At 43.6% G+C, this 16,433-nt stretch overlaps 1 protein-coding gene across 3 annotated transcripts in view; it reads left to right on the top strand.

Moving 5' to 3' along the window:
• ANO3 (anoctamin 3) overlaps window positions 1–16,433 on the top strand; it is a 233,229-nt gene that overhangs the window by 65,109 nt on the left and 151,687 nt on the right. Inside the window, exon 1 of one of the 3 annotated variants that reach the window (XM_088668117.1) lies at window positions 12,840–13,061. The exons of the other annotated variants lie outside the window; for them this stretch is intronic. Coding sequence (XP_088524243.1) covers window positions 13,010–13,061 — 52 coding nt within the window. The 5' untranslated portion in view covers window positions 12,840–13,009. Of the gene's footprint in view, window positions 1–12,839; window positions 13,062–16,433 lie in introns of those variants that run through there. 3 annotated transcript variants of the gene reach the window in all.

The following is a 16,433-nucleotide window of genomic DNA, read 5'->3' as shown; positions in this document are numbered from 1 at the left end:
CGGAAGTCAGTGCAACTATTGTATCCTGAGGGATAAAAAAAAGGAACCTTTGGTTGGATGTTTTGATGTTCAGTTTAGGATTCTCATTTCTTGTGTTGGTTACAATGAACAAGCCTGAAGGTGGTGATGTTTGACAATAGATGCTGTAGTGGAGAACTATGAATGCAACCCTTTAATGTATTGTGTTAATTTACTGTAAAATGCCGTTTGAACCTTTGAAGTATTTAATCATTTCAGTTAAGGAGATTCACAAAACAATACAGAAAACTCAAAGAGCCAGTGTGATGTGGTGGTTTAAAGTGCTAGACTGGGACATATAATATAATAATAATAATTTATTATTTATACCCCGCCCATCTGGCTGGGTTTCCCCAGCCACTCTGGGCGGTTTCTAACAGAAAAATGAAATAAAATAATCTATTAAACATTAAAAGCCTCCCTAAACAGGGCTGCCTTCAGATGTCTTCTAAAGGTCTGGTAGTTGTTGTTCTCTTTGACATCTGATGGGAGGGTGTTCCACAGGGCGGGTGCCACTACCGAGAAGGCCCTCTGCCTGGTCCATTGCAACTTGGCTTCTTGCAACGAGGGAACCGCCAGAAGGCCCTCGGTGCTGGACCTCAGTGTCTGGGCAGAACGATGGGGGTGGAGACTCTCCTTCAGGTATACTGGTCCGAGGTCATTTAGGGCTTTGAAGGTCAGCACCCACACTTTGAATTGTGCTTGGAAACAATTCATCAGAGAGCAGGGTTCAAATCCCCACCTTGGGCCAACCATTGCCTCTCAGCCTAACCTACCTCACAGGGTTTCTGTGGGGATTAATTGGGGAGTGGGAAAGCCATGTATATCACACTGAGCTCCTTGGAGGAAAAGGGTGAGGTATAATTGTAACAAAATAAATAAATAAAATTCAAAGTGAAACTGGAGGTTCCTGCTCATGTGCAATCCCAATGAGGTACAAATTTTTATGTTACTAAAAGCAATGGTAAGAAAACAGTGAACAAGTACACTACACACCCTTAGCAAAAGTTCTAGTTCATCGTTACCTATTAGCTGGCCAACTATGGTGTGTGCTTGACCTCAAACCAGTGTTGCAAACCACCTTCCAAACTGGCTGTCATGCTGATTTGGGGTAGGGATGGGCATAGCTGCCAAGTTATCCCTTTTTTTAAGGGATTTTCCCTTATGCTGAATAGGCTTCCTCGTGAGAAAAGGGAAAACTTGGCAGCTATGGGGATGGGTGATATTTGAGTGTTGCAACTGAACATTTTAAAAGCCCAGCAAAGCTTAACAGCCACAGAGCCTCAGCTGTAGACACTGGTATTATTGTTTTTAAGCATTTTATCATTTTCACAACTTGTTTATACGACCAAATCACGATGCATTCTCTCAGCTGATGATTTAAGCAAAGGACAGACATGATTTGTAAAAGTCCTTTTTTGATGTTGACACATATAGTTTGTGCCATATGCATAACAGCAACTGTGCTGTTGAACAAAAGGGTTTTCCCCCCATTTAATTGCACAGAAGCATTTGTTAAATAAAAAAATCAATTTATTTTCACTCTTGTTTTTGGTGCCTTATTTTGTTTTTGTGTGTACTATTGGTTTTTTTTAATAGCTAGGGGCCTCAAAAGCTGAAAGTGGCCTGGGACACCCTAGGCTTCTGAGAGGGACTGATCCTTTTCAAGAGGCAAACCCTTTAAAGATCTTCTTTGTGTTATGCTGACTAGTAAGTTTGTTCTCTTACACCCCTAGAAGCCCAGGCCTTTCCAACGTGATTTTGTTTGACAGCTAACAGGAAGATGGGCTTAAATTGCTCTCCAGTGGCTAATTGCCCACATTTCCAAAGCCACAATTTATTTTATTTTTATTTTTTGCATAGCTGACACTTTTGTAGTTCCTCAGAGCCAAGATCAACATTACAAGGGAATGAGTGAATGTCTCCAGATGAATGAGGTAAATTGACAGAGATTTTTAAAATAATAATAATAATAATCTGGAGAACTTGCCCAGCTCACAGTGTCAAATGTGATAAATCTCCCACTTTCAGTTTGCAGGAATGAATCATCGATATTGATTTTTAAGTTCACCTCTCTGGTTTTGATCCCACAGGTGACATACGGCTTTTCACATATTTTCATATACAGGCAAGATCTCTAGAGCAATTATTTTCTCCCCTGCAGGTAGTAGAAATCCACCAGCTTTTACATTTCATCAGGGAGGATGCAGTGCAGTGAGTCAGTGACTCTACAGTATTACAACAAAACATTGCCTGTTGGCAAAGAAATGAACACTGCTGGAATGAGAAGATGCTGAGTATTTTGACCCAGTTCAGAAAGCTAAAAGTGGCATAAAATGAGCAAGTCTGACTTGAACAAGGCAGTTTCTGTTGTTTTTAAAGTAAAATGTTGACTTTTTTTAAAGGGAATATCTTGTTTTAAAAAATAGAAGCAGAACTGCTAAATTCTTCAGAAATGTGACACAGCATCAGCCAGGCAGTGCTGGAAGCCTCTGTTAGAGATAGACAAATCTGTCAATGTCAATTTCACTTTATGTTTCTCAGTTTTCCAACTTTAAGTTCAGTTTTCTCATATCTACATCAGTTTGCAATTAGGAAAAAAGGTCGCATGAAAGTTTGTTTACATTTTCAAGCGTGTCAATATATATACCTTTTTGTACACAATTTCCCACAATACATACATTTTTGCAAGCAATTTTCCCTAATATATTTCCCTAATATTTGAATCTATCATTTTCATTAGCTGGAAAACGTCACCTTGGAGTTCAGAGAAGCGCATATTTTGAAGGATAGCTGCACTTCAGTTTTGCTGTTGATTTGGGAGTCACAGATTAGGCAGAGTGTGCATTAAAATGTGAACTAAATTTCTCCCCATCCGTAGCCTTATATATAGAGCAGGAAACTGCAACTTTGGAATATAACGTATTAAGTATGCATGTACATAGAAGGAGTGGCAGTGAATGCTTCTTTAATGCAGATAAAGAAAAAGCAGTCTTTGTTTAGTTGGGCTACTTTATCATTTCTCCATTGTTTCTGAGGGTCTTTAGAGTTTGCAGATGTTATCCACAAGAAACCTTTTACATGCAAGTAAAGGAACCATACACCTGCAGCCATATAGCACTGAAGAACTTGATCTTCAGCCAGCCATGAAGAGGTAACTAAGGAGCCTAGCTTGTTCTCTCTCTCTCTCTCTCTCTCCCTCTCTCTCTCTCTCTCTCTCACACACACACACACACAATCAGAGGTCATGACCAGTGTTTAGTTTAGGCTATATCACTGCAGACTTAGGATGGGGCTTTTGTAACTAGAATTTGTGTGATATTGGGGATCTGACCCAACTCAGGGCTGGCTCTAGGGGAAGGCTGGGTGGCGTGGGGTTGCCAGGGGGGTGCCGCACGGTGCGTCCGCCCACCAGCTGCGATAAGAAATGGGGCGGGGGCGCCAGAGCGATCTCCGCACCACGGCGCCAGGGCGCCCGACATGCTTAAGATGGCCCTGCCAAAGCTGTCATGTTCATTCTGTCTCTTCAATGTAAGGCAGGGGTCAGCGAACATTTTCAGTTTGCTGTCCCTCAGACCTTGTGGGGGCCAGACTATATTTTTTTAAAAAATTATGAATGAATTCCTATGCCCCACAAATAACCCAGAGATGCATTTTAAATAAAAGGACACATTCTACTCATGTAAAAACACCAGGCAGGCCCCACAGAAATACCAGAGGCGCATTTTAAATAAAAGAACACGTTCTACTCATGTAAAAACATGCTGATTCCCGGACCGTCCGTGGCCCGGATTTAGAAGGCGATTGGGCCGCATCTGGCCCCCGGGCCTTAGTTTGGGACCCCTGCTGTAAGGTATCATCCCTGTCACAGCTGCATTTCTGTAGAGATACTGCAGGTATCAGAAGTGAGTGTTGCCATAGAGCAAAGTACATTTCCTCCTGGTTCTGGAACATTCTGTAAATGATATGATTTTATTTGAAAATAGAATTGGGCAAAACAAAGTAATATAATTTAAACAGGAGCATGAGACTCTGGATTGATGGGGGAGGGAAGAGACTGATATCTTTAAAATAGAGAAAGATCCTTCTTTCATGTGGACACACAGTATTGTGTGTGGTTTTTTTTAAAAGCAGTGTCTAAGTGAGCACTGCATTGTGGAAGCACTTAAAATGCACTGTATTATTTATCAGATGTGTGTGTGCTTTCTACATGCTCCAGCGATTTTCAAAAAGTCGTCTTGTGTGTGTAAAATTACTCTGGCCCATGACAAGAGCTGTGTGCTCATTTCCAATTCAAAATGCATTCATTTGGTTCCCATTGTGGATGCATACCAATTAAAGGCTGTGGAGACCCTGCCTTTAAAAACTGCAAACATTAGAAACTGTAATCTCATTTTAATTGGGTCGTTTCTGTTTGTAGCAGACTATATATTGGTCTTCTTCCTGTTTCACCTGCATTTTCTAGTTAATGCCTTTGCAGCACAGAAGGGCAGCTTGAGCGATGAGTCTGGCGGGTTACTTGTATGGGAAAAAATGTTTATCGGTCTGGTGACAATCTGCAACAAGGGTTTAGCTGAACTTTGTTACTTTAAAACTGAACTATTCCAAAAGTGTGTGTGTGTGTTGTTGTGTGTGTAATAGCTAAACTATCTCACTTGCCCACTATCTGGTGCTTTTATATGCTGCCCTTTCTCCAATCTGGAGTGTAGGGCAGCTGGCAAACAGAGATAAATAAAACAACTGAAAGAATAAAACCACATAATAAAACTATATAATCATAACAAAGCTATACTAAGATCAAAGTGATGGTCTCTCTAAAGTAATTCAGCTCAAGCACCAAATGAGAAGATATTAGGCTTCCTCTTAAATATCTGTACAGTAGCTGACAAAGGAAACTTGAATGGGGAGGGAGTTCCATAGCTGAGGTGCCACCACTGAGAATGCCCTGCCTTATGTCACCACCCTTCTGGGTGGTTGATCTTCCCCAGGGCTGGCCCACTCATGAGGCAAGCTGAGGCAACTGCCTCAGGCAGCAGGATCCACAGGAGCAGCAGCCTCCAGGGAATGGATCATCTTGCTGTGGTGGCAGTGACAGCTGTGGTAAGATCCTTACAGGCCAAGATCTGCCACCTCAACAGCCCCACCGTGGGCCCCACTGTCCACCTCTGCAGTAGCTAGTCTCCTCACACAGCTAGAGAAGAAATGGTGGGACCTGCCCTCTGAGGTTTCCTGGCTCTTTATTGGGTAAGGTTGGTTTGATTTGTCTTGCTCCCCCCCCCCATTCCCAATGTGGATCTCTATATCCCCCTTGCTCCTGATGTATATCCTCACTCACCCATTACTCCATGGCAGGGAGGCAACATTTTGTGGTTCACCTCAGGTTCACCCAGAGCTGGGGTCGGCAACCTGCAGCTCCGGAGCCGCATGTGGCTCCTTTACAGCTTTGCCGTGGCTCTCTGCCCCTGCCTGGCTCACGCAGCCTCTTTAACCCTATCGGGGCTTCCTACTCGCCGGCTCCGAAATGGTGGACTTGCCGAGGCTGGAAGAGTTGGGTGACGGAGGCACGGATAGCCCAGCCCTGATAGGGTTAAAGAGACACGCTTGCTGGGAAAGAGAGAGGCGGGCGCGGCTGCGAGAAAGGGCAGCTTTTGAGGAGCCGCTGAAATGGTGTTGTTGTTGCTGCTGCTGCCGCCTCCTCGGGAGGCGGAGGTGGGGCGAGCGGGAGAGGTGTGTAAGGGGTGGGGGCTCGTCTCTTTCCTAGGGGGGGGGAAGAGGGGTAGGAGGGTGGTCGAGTGCTCTTGGTTCGCTTTATTTATGAGTTCTGTGTAGCAGAGGGGAGCAGGCACTGGAATTTTGTGAATCGGTTAAAATCTCAATTTTATATTAATTGTTAAAGTAAAGCCTCCTTGCTGGCTGCTTTTCGTTGATCAGTCCATTGTAACATCAGCGGGTTTGGAATGCACACCTATTGTCTTATCTGATCTCTCCCAATTGAGAGTGTCAATTGAAAGTGTAAACACATAGCACCTTTGAAGTCAGGAGCTGAAAAAGGGGTTTCCTCAGTCTTAGAGTCCCATCTGTTACTCATTCATAAAATGTATAAGGTCCTTTTTCCTGCCCCCTTTTGATGACAGGACGGAGGAAATAACAATTAAATGTTGGGGTGTTTTGACCTTTTGTTTGAATGATAAAAAAGTGGTTTCCTTTAACAAGATCTACCATTTGAAGTGTATTCCACAGGATGCAAGGCTGTTTTCCAATCCAAACCTGATAGTGACTTTTCTCTTTTATTTTCTCTTTCCACCCCTTTCCCCATGCTTCTCTCTCTTTCCCCACACTCCTCCCCCCCCCCAAATTCCTTTTAGGATTTTCAGTTTTCGCTTCACTCCCCCCCCCCACGGTGTTTCCCTCTCAAACTGGTCCTCCTTTTCTTCTATCCCCCCCCATCCTCATTGCATCCTTCTTCTCTCTGCCCCCCTTTGCCACACACACACACACACACACACACACACACACACACAGAGAGAGAGAGAGAGAGAGAGAGAGAGAGAGAGAGAGAGAGAGAGAGAGAGAGACTGTTTGTTCCCCTGCCCCCTTTCCTTGCATGCCAGAACTGGAGCTTGAATAAGTTCTTCTTTCTGCTCTGCTACAATATAAACCTACCCTTCACATTCTTGAGCACTGTTCTTTCATTCACCCCCCCTTTTTTTGCTTGCTTCTGTTCTATAGCTGCAATATCAGCTCTCTCCCCCTTCAATACATACTTCAATACAGTAAATCTCTTGCTGATTGGTGCTGATTCAAAGTCTCTTGGAGGGCACCAGGTTGACAAAGGCTGCTTTACACAGCCAGTGTTCTACACTTCCCCACCTCTACTTGCTCCCCTGTGGTTTGTGTGTGTGCCCCGCCCTCTTCGCCCGCTCTGCCTTTCCCCCCTCCTTCCCTTTGGAAAAGGGAATACTCTTCCATGCCTTTTTTCCTGCTCTGTAACTGGATTAGTTTTGAGCATGGAACAGCTGTATTAAAAATCCAGAGAATGCAATAAAGCATCACTTAATATTTGGTTAAAGGATTATTTCATACAATCATAGAATTGTAGAATGGGAAGGGTCCCGAGGGTCATCTAGCCCAACCCCCTGCAATGCAGGAATCCTGCCCACAGCTGTGAGCCATCCCTGGGTAGGCTCGAACCACCAGCCTTGTGGTTAACAGCCAGACGCACTGACCCATCAAACTGTAAAGAGCAACTGGTTCTTATTATTAAACAATTCCTGCACCCGACATACAGAGGAAATGAATCATAAGCTATCTCTGTGCTGTGAAAAAACAACAACACCTCTACAGTATTGATTGTTAATTTCTGCCAGGCCAGACTGTTGCTCAAAGGAGCAGGAGTGGTGAAAGAAGTTTGCAACCTTAATTTCATATGAAAACAGCTGTCTGGCAAACTGCTTTCTGAAGCACTTTCCCCCTCTTTTGAAAAGGCATGGGGCTTGGGCCAAGCAGGGAGGGGAGGGACTTCAGGCAGGGAGATGGGTGAGGGGCTGGGTGAGGTGCAAAGAGAGGTGGGTTTCGGTTAGGACCGTTAGGTGTAAAGGGGGCAGGGTTTGGTGAGCTGTGGGGGAAATAGGGTTGGCAAAGGGGATGGCGAGTGGAGCAAGCAGGGGTGGCAGCCTGTATAGGATGAGGGGCTTACATCTAGGTATGCTAGGAAGCCGCTACCCCTTTGGACAGTTTTAGAAATGGAGTCAGGGAACTAGGCTGGGAGTGGAGAACAGTGTGTTCTTTAGAGGCTGCTGGATCAGGCCAATGGCCCATCTAGTCCAGCATCCTGTTCTCACAGTGGCCAGCCAGACGCCTGTGGGAAACCCACAAGCAAGACCTGAGCACAAGAACTGTTAAGTGAAAGTCCTTTTTTTCTTCAGATTGACAGCTGACTGCACGATCCTGTATATATAGCATTAAGTTAAGAAACAATATATGCAGTGTTATATTTGTTTTAAATGTCGCAATGGTTTTGCGGCTCCCAGTTTTTTTTTTTCCTTCAGAAGCGGGTCCAAGTGGCTCTTTTTGTCTTAAAGGTTGCAGACCCCTGACCCAGAGTATCTTGGGCCTGCCCTGGTCCTCTCACACCTTTCTTTCCCTTTCCCCAACTTCCTGCATTTCTTCATTCTTTAAACCCCTAATTCTACATGCACAAAGGGCAGCACTTTCAGACTTCCCAGTCAGCAGAGATATGGGGCCAATGAGCAATGCTCCCCACATTTACCACATGCCTCCACAAGGCTATTATTTCGTATTCATCTCTAGGCTTCTTCTGACTCCGAGATGCCCAAATTCTTACCTGAGCACCTTCCACAAAAGCAGTTCTTACTGTCGAACTAACTCAGGTCTTAAACTACATGTTGTAAGGAGGACCCACATAATATGATCACACACTGAAACAATTCAACTGATAATTTCAGCAGTGTCCAATTTGAGTTCTGCTTAAATTCTTTTCATGCTAATGAGCAGAAACACTGCAGCGATATCTGATTATTTAATTGGTTTCTGTAACACAATTGTTTGTGTCTGTGCGATGCAAAAAAGCACCCAGAAACACTGTAAATAGGCTTCCTTTGATTTAAAATGATGAGAGGTCTTTAAAAATTGATGCCTAGCTTCCGGTACATGGCTTATCAGTGTTCATGAGCACATCTTATTATTCTAAAAACAACATTGTTATCTGATTGATTCTGTTGTTACAGAGGTAGCTAGGTAAAACTGTTTGGGTTTTATCAGCAATTTGAATCTAAAATTGGAATTAAAGTGACATAGGAATTAAAGGAGGGGATTGGAAATCACCATCAAATTATAGTTTGCTTGTTCAAAGAGATCTGGTCTGGCTAGAGTCTTATATTCCACTCATGATTCTAAAGATGTAAAGGTTTAAACAGGGAGAGAGTTCTGAATATTTAGAAGACTTTCAAAAATATAAATTACATTTGCTCTTGAATGCCTTTTCAGGTCTCTGGATAATTACCTTTGTATGGATAGAGGCTATGTGACCATTGCATCATAATCAGAAATAAAAAGGTGAAATATTTTCCCTGTCTGGTGATGGGGAGAAGCTGCATATCTTGATTTCTTCCCACCTGCCAGATAGAGACCCAGAATGAGCTAATCTTTACAAATCCTGACTCCCAGGGAGTTGCGTGTCGAGGTCCCAAGACTCCCCCCCCCCAATAATTCACACTTCACACAGCAATTTAAGTTTAAGGTTTTTGGCATTATTTTGGCTGCTATTTAAATACAACCAATGTGAGTGGTTGCTTAGGCATTGGTTCCATCACTCTGTCCCCCCCCCCCCGAGGACAGAACTGACATCCGCTAGCCATCTAGGGAAGTCAGTACTTTTTAGGTAAACACTCCCTGAGAGAGGATGGAGCTGGGTGCTAGGCCCTTCACCTCTCCCTGAATGCTCCCAGAGGCTCTTGCGTGGCCCTAGCCCCTTGCAGGGGTACAGACAAAAGCATGTCGAGCCCCTGGATTTCTTTAATGGAATACCCCTCAGCATTTCTGAGGGGTAGGCCCAGCCGATTCCTTACCCCTCCACCAACCAATTTTAACCAATGCCTAACCGCCAACCCTACAAGTTGTGACGATTTGCTACGCAGTAGGCAAAAACCTAATGGCATCAGCCAAATGGACAAAATTCCTACCAGGTCCCTGCCCCAAAGCAGGCAACCCCATGACAGGCATAGCAATGTCAATCGCAAAAGGACCCTTAAACAGGGAGGGAGGGAGGGAAATCCGTTGCACACAGCAAAAGTGAAACCTGCAAGCTGCGTGCAGGACTTTTAACGGCTATGGCTGTCATTAACTTACAACATACCTTTCCCCCCAGCAACATAAAGAGCCCAGTCACCACTGTGGCCATCCAAACTAACCCGTCCAGCAACGCGGGAGTTGTCTTGTTAACCCTTCCGCAACACGTGCTCTCCATGAGTGGAGAACCCGCTTTGTGGGATTATGCCCAGATGGATGAAGGGTCAAATGCAACATCTCTGTGTACTGGATTACTTATGGATTCATTTCCAGCACAATTCCCTCTTCATGGTCAGATTATTTGCCCATTCCACACGAGGTGTGGATGTACACAATGGCCAATTGTTATTTATATTAACTATGCAACTTGCATTACTCACTCTCGGGGCTATTAAGGAAATTTTATAACTAGGCTTTATGATACACCACCAGGTGTTCCATAAACCCAAGTTAAGAGTGAGGGAAAGTCAGAGACGACTAGGCTGGAAACGATGGAGATCTTAAGCATGGGAGACATTTGCGCATCAGGCAGATGGAGAGCAGGAAAGTACAGAGGAGAAACCTAATGGCTTTCCTCAGCAACATGTTACCTAGACTGAGGAAGCACATTAGGCCTTAAAGCTGTATAAGAGGAAGCAGAGTTGGATTGGCTGCTCTCAGTTAGCTGATTCTCTAGCTCAGCGGTTTCTAATGCATCGCCTGAAATGTCTGTTGCTCAATGAATCGGGAGCCAACAGGTTCTGATTCAGCTCTCTCATGCCTGATGCGCACAGCCCAAGAAACCCCCATTACTAGGAGACGTTTGTATGGGGGACAAATCAGGGAGATGAAATCTGCCTCAAAATAGTGGCCCTACCCTGAAGTGAAAAAAACAAGCCTCACATGCTATGGGATGGATGACATGAGTGTGTGGTGGTTCTTACTTGAATCATTATGAGGTTGGAGGGTGGGAAGATATTTAGTGTCTGGATATGGAATAAGTTACATGTTCATATGTGACAGAATGTAGATGCGCTCTCCCACACTTTAACAACGGGGAGAGAGGGAAGGGGGTTCCAAAGGCTGTTAGAAAGTAGCAACATCAAGGGTAACCAAAGCTGTGCCCTCCAAATATTGTGGGCTAACTTTCATCATCTCTCAGGGTTGGCCATGCTGGCTATGTGATGGGAGCTATAGTTCATAACTTCTGAAGGGCATCAACACTGGCTGTGTTACTAGCATGCTACTTTTTAGTAGGATGGATGGCACATAGGAGCTTATTTAATTTCTTATTCATTAGCGCCACTAAAATATCTTTTCTTTTCTTGTTTAGCTCAGGGGTGACAACAAATTAGCAAACCTGCAGTTTTGTTTTTCTTCTAGGTTAACAAAACAGTTGCACATTTCAAATGCTGCATAATTGCTCTCTTTTTTTGGCCATTGCCTACCAAGATTTCTCACTTCCCCAGAATTTAGTATTAATAATATAACACATTCATAGTGTTTGTAATATGGTGAAGGATAGCAATACCTAATGAGACTGCTGTCTGAAACCTAATTACTTAAATCACAATGATAAAACTATTCACTTATCCAATGTTTATACTGGTGGATCAGGCTTATTTTATGAGGTTCATATTTTCAGCCTATTATCTCTTATTTCATATTCACAGGTTGATGGAGTGGAGGAAAATGAATTTAATTTAAAGTTTAAAGTTTAAAGCCTATTTTATGGGTGTATATTTGCCTTCTTTTAACAGGCCTTCGCCAGCAGCCATATTTTCTGTCTCATACTTCTGTCTGCCTGAGGGTTTAAAAAAAATGTATTTTTCTATTACGAACAACCTGGCAAAAAATGTTTGGGTTAACTATTTCATACCTTCCTCCAGATTTGCTAAAACAGAAAAAAAAATCTGGTAGTGTGAAAAGCAATTTTTCTGCCTACGCTCAAGGGAGCAGTGGCTTTGAAATGTGTGGGTATTTCTGTCTGAAAGCTGCATGTTGGCATGGTGCTTTGACTGAAGCTGACAAACGACTCAAACGTGAGAAAAAGATGCCATGAGGTCCATTAGATTGGATCCAGAGTTAGTTATCCTTAAGCTAACTTAAGTCCCATTGATTTCACTGGGTCTCCTTTAAGGATGACTAGCTTTGGCTCCAAGCCATTGCTTTTTATTGATGTGGGAGACTACCCAGAGCAATGAGAGCATCAGATTCACATTGGAGAGGCTCCAAGTAGATCCACTGGAATGAATTAATGCAATTTATTTAGGTCTGTTGATTTGAATGGGTCTACTCTAACGTAACTGGATAAAACATTTTCCTTTATGCAGAGCAAGCCAAATCCTGACTGCCAAACCTCTAGCACAATATTTAAATAATACATAAGTACCCTAAGTGTTACATTTAAAATTTATATTTTTTTAAAAAAACTTTTGTTTTTGTCTTCTTCCTGTGCGTCATTAAAAGAACTCTCTTCAAAAAAAATACCTCTATGCTGATTCTATGTTGGCTCCACAGTCAATGTATTTATAGCAAACTAAAAAACCCCAATGAATGTCACCCATGTGGACAGTTTTTTTCCTTACATGGAGATTTGGCATAGGGAGAAAATGCCACGTGTTAAGTGAGTGACGTTTAAAAACCTTAAACTAGGGACCTCTAAAAGGTAAGACAAAACAATCAAATGTGTTGTGTGCATTGCTAGTCTGCAAAATTCCTTGGTCACCAGTGTTCTGACAAAAATTTAAATTTCTGCCCACTTTTTAGCTCAAGGGTATCTTTCTATGGATGTCTTGAAATGGTTTGCTGATTCAGTTATCATCATCATCATCAAAAAAAAGGGGGGGGGGTGGGAATGTGCTTGAATTTTCTTTCTTTACCTTCCGGGGTGGGGGGAATTCAGCTTCTAGCATCAGAAGGTTCAGAACAATATATTGCTGCATTTCCCATTAGATTGATGTAGTGAATTATACCTAAAGCATCCACTAAGGGGAGTGTGATGCTGGATCAGCCTTTCTGGTTTCTATGACAACAGAAGGGAGTAGAGTCTTCCAAGCTGAGAGCGCTCACTGAAGCAGGTGCCGGGTTACATAGCTGTTCCAAATCTGCTGGATTCTATGGAGCAGCAAGCCAGGCTGTTTCCTATTTTGCAACACCTTGATTCCCCGAAGCTCAGTAAACTGCAACAGCCAAGCTCCCATATATGAAGATGGTTCACCACTCGGGCTCTATACAGTCCTTTAAGCAGCAGAAAGGTAGGCGCCTTTTGTCTCTCAAACGACGAGGGTTAAATCATTCGGTCTGCATGCCCTTGCAGTATTCTCAAGCTTCAGCATAGTGGCTGCTGAAAGCATCCAAAGCCCTGTGCAATGCAGGCACCTTTTAAACTCTTGGATCAACTTAAAAGGTTCTTTTACTTTCAACAATGGAATAGTTCTCTGGGTAAAAAAAAAAAGAATCCCTCTTTGCTATATTGAATAGTTTGTTTTTCTTGAGCGGTTCAAGAGGATCTGAGTTATATACCAAAAATCATTCAGAGATCTGTTTGTCACAGGAAATTCATTCTTTATACAGTTGCAAAGCTCATGGCCGTAGGCACGCACACACGGGTGAGACGGACACTGCAGTCATTCAGCATTGAAGAATTTTGCTATCACTGTATTTATGTCATGGAATTGAATTTGGCTTTGTAGACTTGAAAATGGCAAGTAGACTGTTTTCCTGCCTTGCAAGCATGCTGGTACAGTTTCTGTGTTTGGCTGTAGAAACATTTTCAGTAGCTGATCAACCCAACTTTATTCAAGATTTTACTCCTCTTCTGCTGATTGAACAGTATTCCTGCTATCTCCTTTTGGAAAGATATGGTCTAGCTTGTGGTGCAGAGGAGAAGAATGCTGTGTGGATGAGCATGCCGGGGGTGATCTGAATGATCTCGTGGTTCCGTTCCATCTCTTATGGTGCTATTAACCCTTGTATTTCCAGCAGTGTCTTGAAATGAAGTTGAGTTGTACTTTCATGGGGAGTGCATTACTGCTGGACATTTGTATGGGGTTAAATTCTCCAGCACTTTCCAGCGTACTGAATGTGCTCCAAATTCTATCGTCTTCACAACAACTAATCCAATTTTTGCTGATGGGGAACTGAGGTTCCGAGATACAGACTTAGGGCATCCAATGATAGAGAAGAGAAAGTCAAAAATCTGCAAAGCCTACTCTGTTTGCTAAGTCAGACTAGCTCTCAGGGTCCGTCCGTCCCCCCAATAGCTGTTTAGAGTACTTTCTTTCTTTTTTATATGCTTTATTGGTTTTAAAAACTGTGTAACATAAGTAATCAACAGAAAATAAAAATAAACAGACATTCATTCCATGTTTGGAGTACTTTCATTTTAATTTTAATTTTTAAAAAGGGGACAGTCTAGGAAGTTGTGCCCCCCAGTACCACCACAGTGTTCTTGGGGGATCTTTTAGAGCAGTATGTGAAGTGTCGCGGGCTGCAAGAGAGAAAAAAATGAATCAAAATCACCATATTTCCCCTTTGCCAGAAGGATCAAAAGCTGCTTGTGGCTAGAGAAGACATTCTATTTGTGGGAGGTGAAGTCTTCAGTGCCAAGCCAAATACTATTTTTCTACATAAAAAACTTTGTTTTCTTTCTCCTCTTTCCTCTTCACATTCTTGCAACCATAGACCAGAAAAAAATACATGGAGGTGGCTTGATAGTCCTTTCCTATGGTGTATTGTCAGTGCTGCGACCACCCTGAGCAAGAATGCCTTTGTCTTAACCAGTCTGTCTGACCATTTGTGAGAGACTCACTAATGCTGGGTGGAAGTTAGTATCGCACCTGAAATCTCCAACAAGGCCCACAGAAACGACTCTTTGCCTCTCTCATACTTGTTTATAGTTCTTTCCTAACTTAAGGGAAAGGTCTGCTTACAGAAAAGCCATGGTCCTGCAGCAAGGTTGGGGAGCCTGTGACCCTCCAGATATTGTTAGACTCCAGCTTTTGCCAGGCCTGACCATGGACAGTGCTGGCTGGATCCTGATGTGAGTTGGAGTCCAGCAGCATCTGCAGACCAATGGTTCCCCATCCCTGCTCTACAACAATGAAGTGCACTCCTGGGAATGTAACCAGAGTGCTGCCATCAGAGTTCTGCTGGTGTAGTGGCACTTCCATTTACTCCCCACCACCACTACCACCACCTCCTTGCCAAATATTTTCTGAAGGGTCATCTGATGTCAGGGACTGGTTGGATGCAAAGGAATGATGGGGGAATGACCAGCTGGAGAACCCCTAAGGGAAGAAGGCTCAGAGACCAGGGAGCATTGGTGGGATGATAATGAGTGGTCAGAGGGAGAAGACTGGGAGGAGATGGTGTCAGAATCTGGAGAGGTACAGGGCTTATTGAGCCAGGAGAGTCTGTGGCAGAAAGAAGTCCAGAATTAGAGACAGAAGCTGAAGCAGGGGAGGAGGGAAGCCAAAAAGCAGAGATGGGTCAGGCTTGTGAAAAGGTTGCAGCGGGAGGGGGCAACACAAGTTCCCCTGCCCCTGATCGCCCACAACCAGGAAAGGCTTGAAGCAATAGGAGAGACAGGTACACAGGCAGAGGCACCAATTGCTTGGAAAGCACTTTGGAGAGGAGGAGACATGGCCGGCTGTGGGGAAGCAGGACCTTTAGTCTTGGCAACTGCTTCATGAGGGCAAGTCCTGAGTTGCTGTTCTTGTGACTCGTGTGCAGATCCTGTTTTGCTAATAGAGTTAACTCCAGCTTCTTTGGTGTGATTTACTGCTGGCTTGTTCCTGTCACCCAATGGGCTGGAGCTGCTTTTGAGAATGTGTAGGGAGCTAGCTGCAAGGGAGAAGAGTAGAAACTTCCATTTCGCTGGTGAAAGTCAAGTGAATTTTGCTTAACCTGCCATTCAGTCTTATGGCATATGATAATGGGCTCTTACACCAATAGTTGCGTGTGGGAAAGAATGCACATGGCAGACACTGAGTGCCTCATAGCAAATTACATAGAAATAACCATTATCGTTGAGATGAAAAATCTGTAAGGTGTATATATAGTATCAAGATCTCCTCATTGTTAGAGCAGTACAATGTGGATTCAGTGGGTACGTTTCCTGTTTTGCCAAAGAATAATCTAGATCCATGGAGAGGGATATTCAGTACAAGAGAAGTCCAGAGCAAACCCTTCGCCCCAGTACAAACCCCATTCTTTCATATGGATGCTGAATGGCTCCTCCGGCTGGGATGGAGAACTCTGATGCATTTGCTTGCTTCTCCTTTCTGTGAAGATTTCCTTGCTACCATCTGTCTGACTTAAGAACCTTTCCCCTCAGTTAACCAATTAAACAAAAGATACACCAGAATGTTTCAGTGCCGTGAATAAATGTTCAATGTAGGCTGAAAGGCCTCAACTCAGTGATCCATTGCAACTTTTGTGACAACCCCCTTTTTTTCTTCAGTATAACCAAGAACAGCTCTTGTCAGAGTGATCCGTCCTTTGGGGTGGGGAGGGCAGTCAATAATCTGCAGGCCATCAGCATTCGCTTTCTGTGGAGCTGTTGTTGTTTGGTGGGCTGGCTGAGGAATTTGTCTCCTGCAGGTGATGTTATGAAAGTGCCTTCG

This window comes from Zootoca vivipara, chromosome 1 (genome assembly GCF_965207765.1).
Source record: "Zootoca vivipara chromosome 1, rZooViv2.hap1.1, whole genome shotgun sequence".
In the NCBI taxonomy this organism is placed as follows: domain Eukaryota; kingdom Metazoa; phylum Chordata; class Lepidosauria; order Squamata; family Lacertidae; genus Zootoca; species Zootoca vivipara.
Note: the sequence above shows the minus strand (reverse complement) of the source record. Positions and strands in the feature narration are given on the sequence as shown.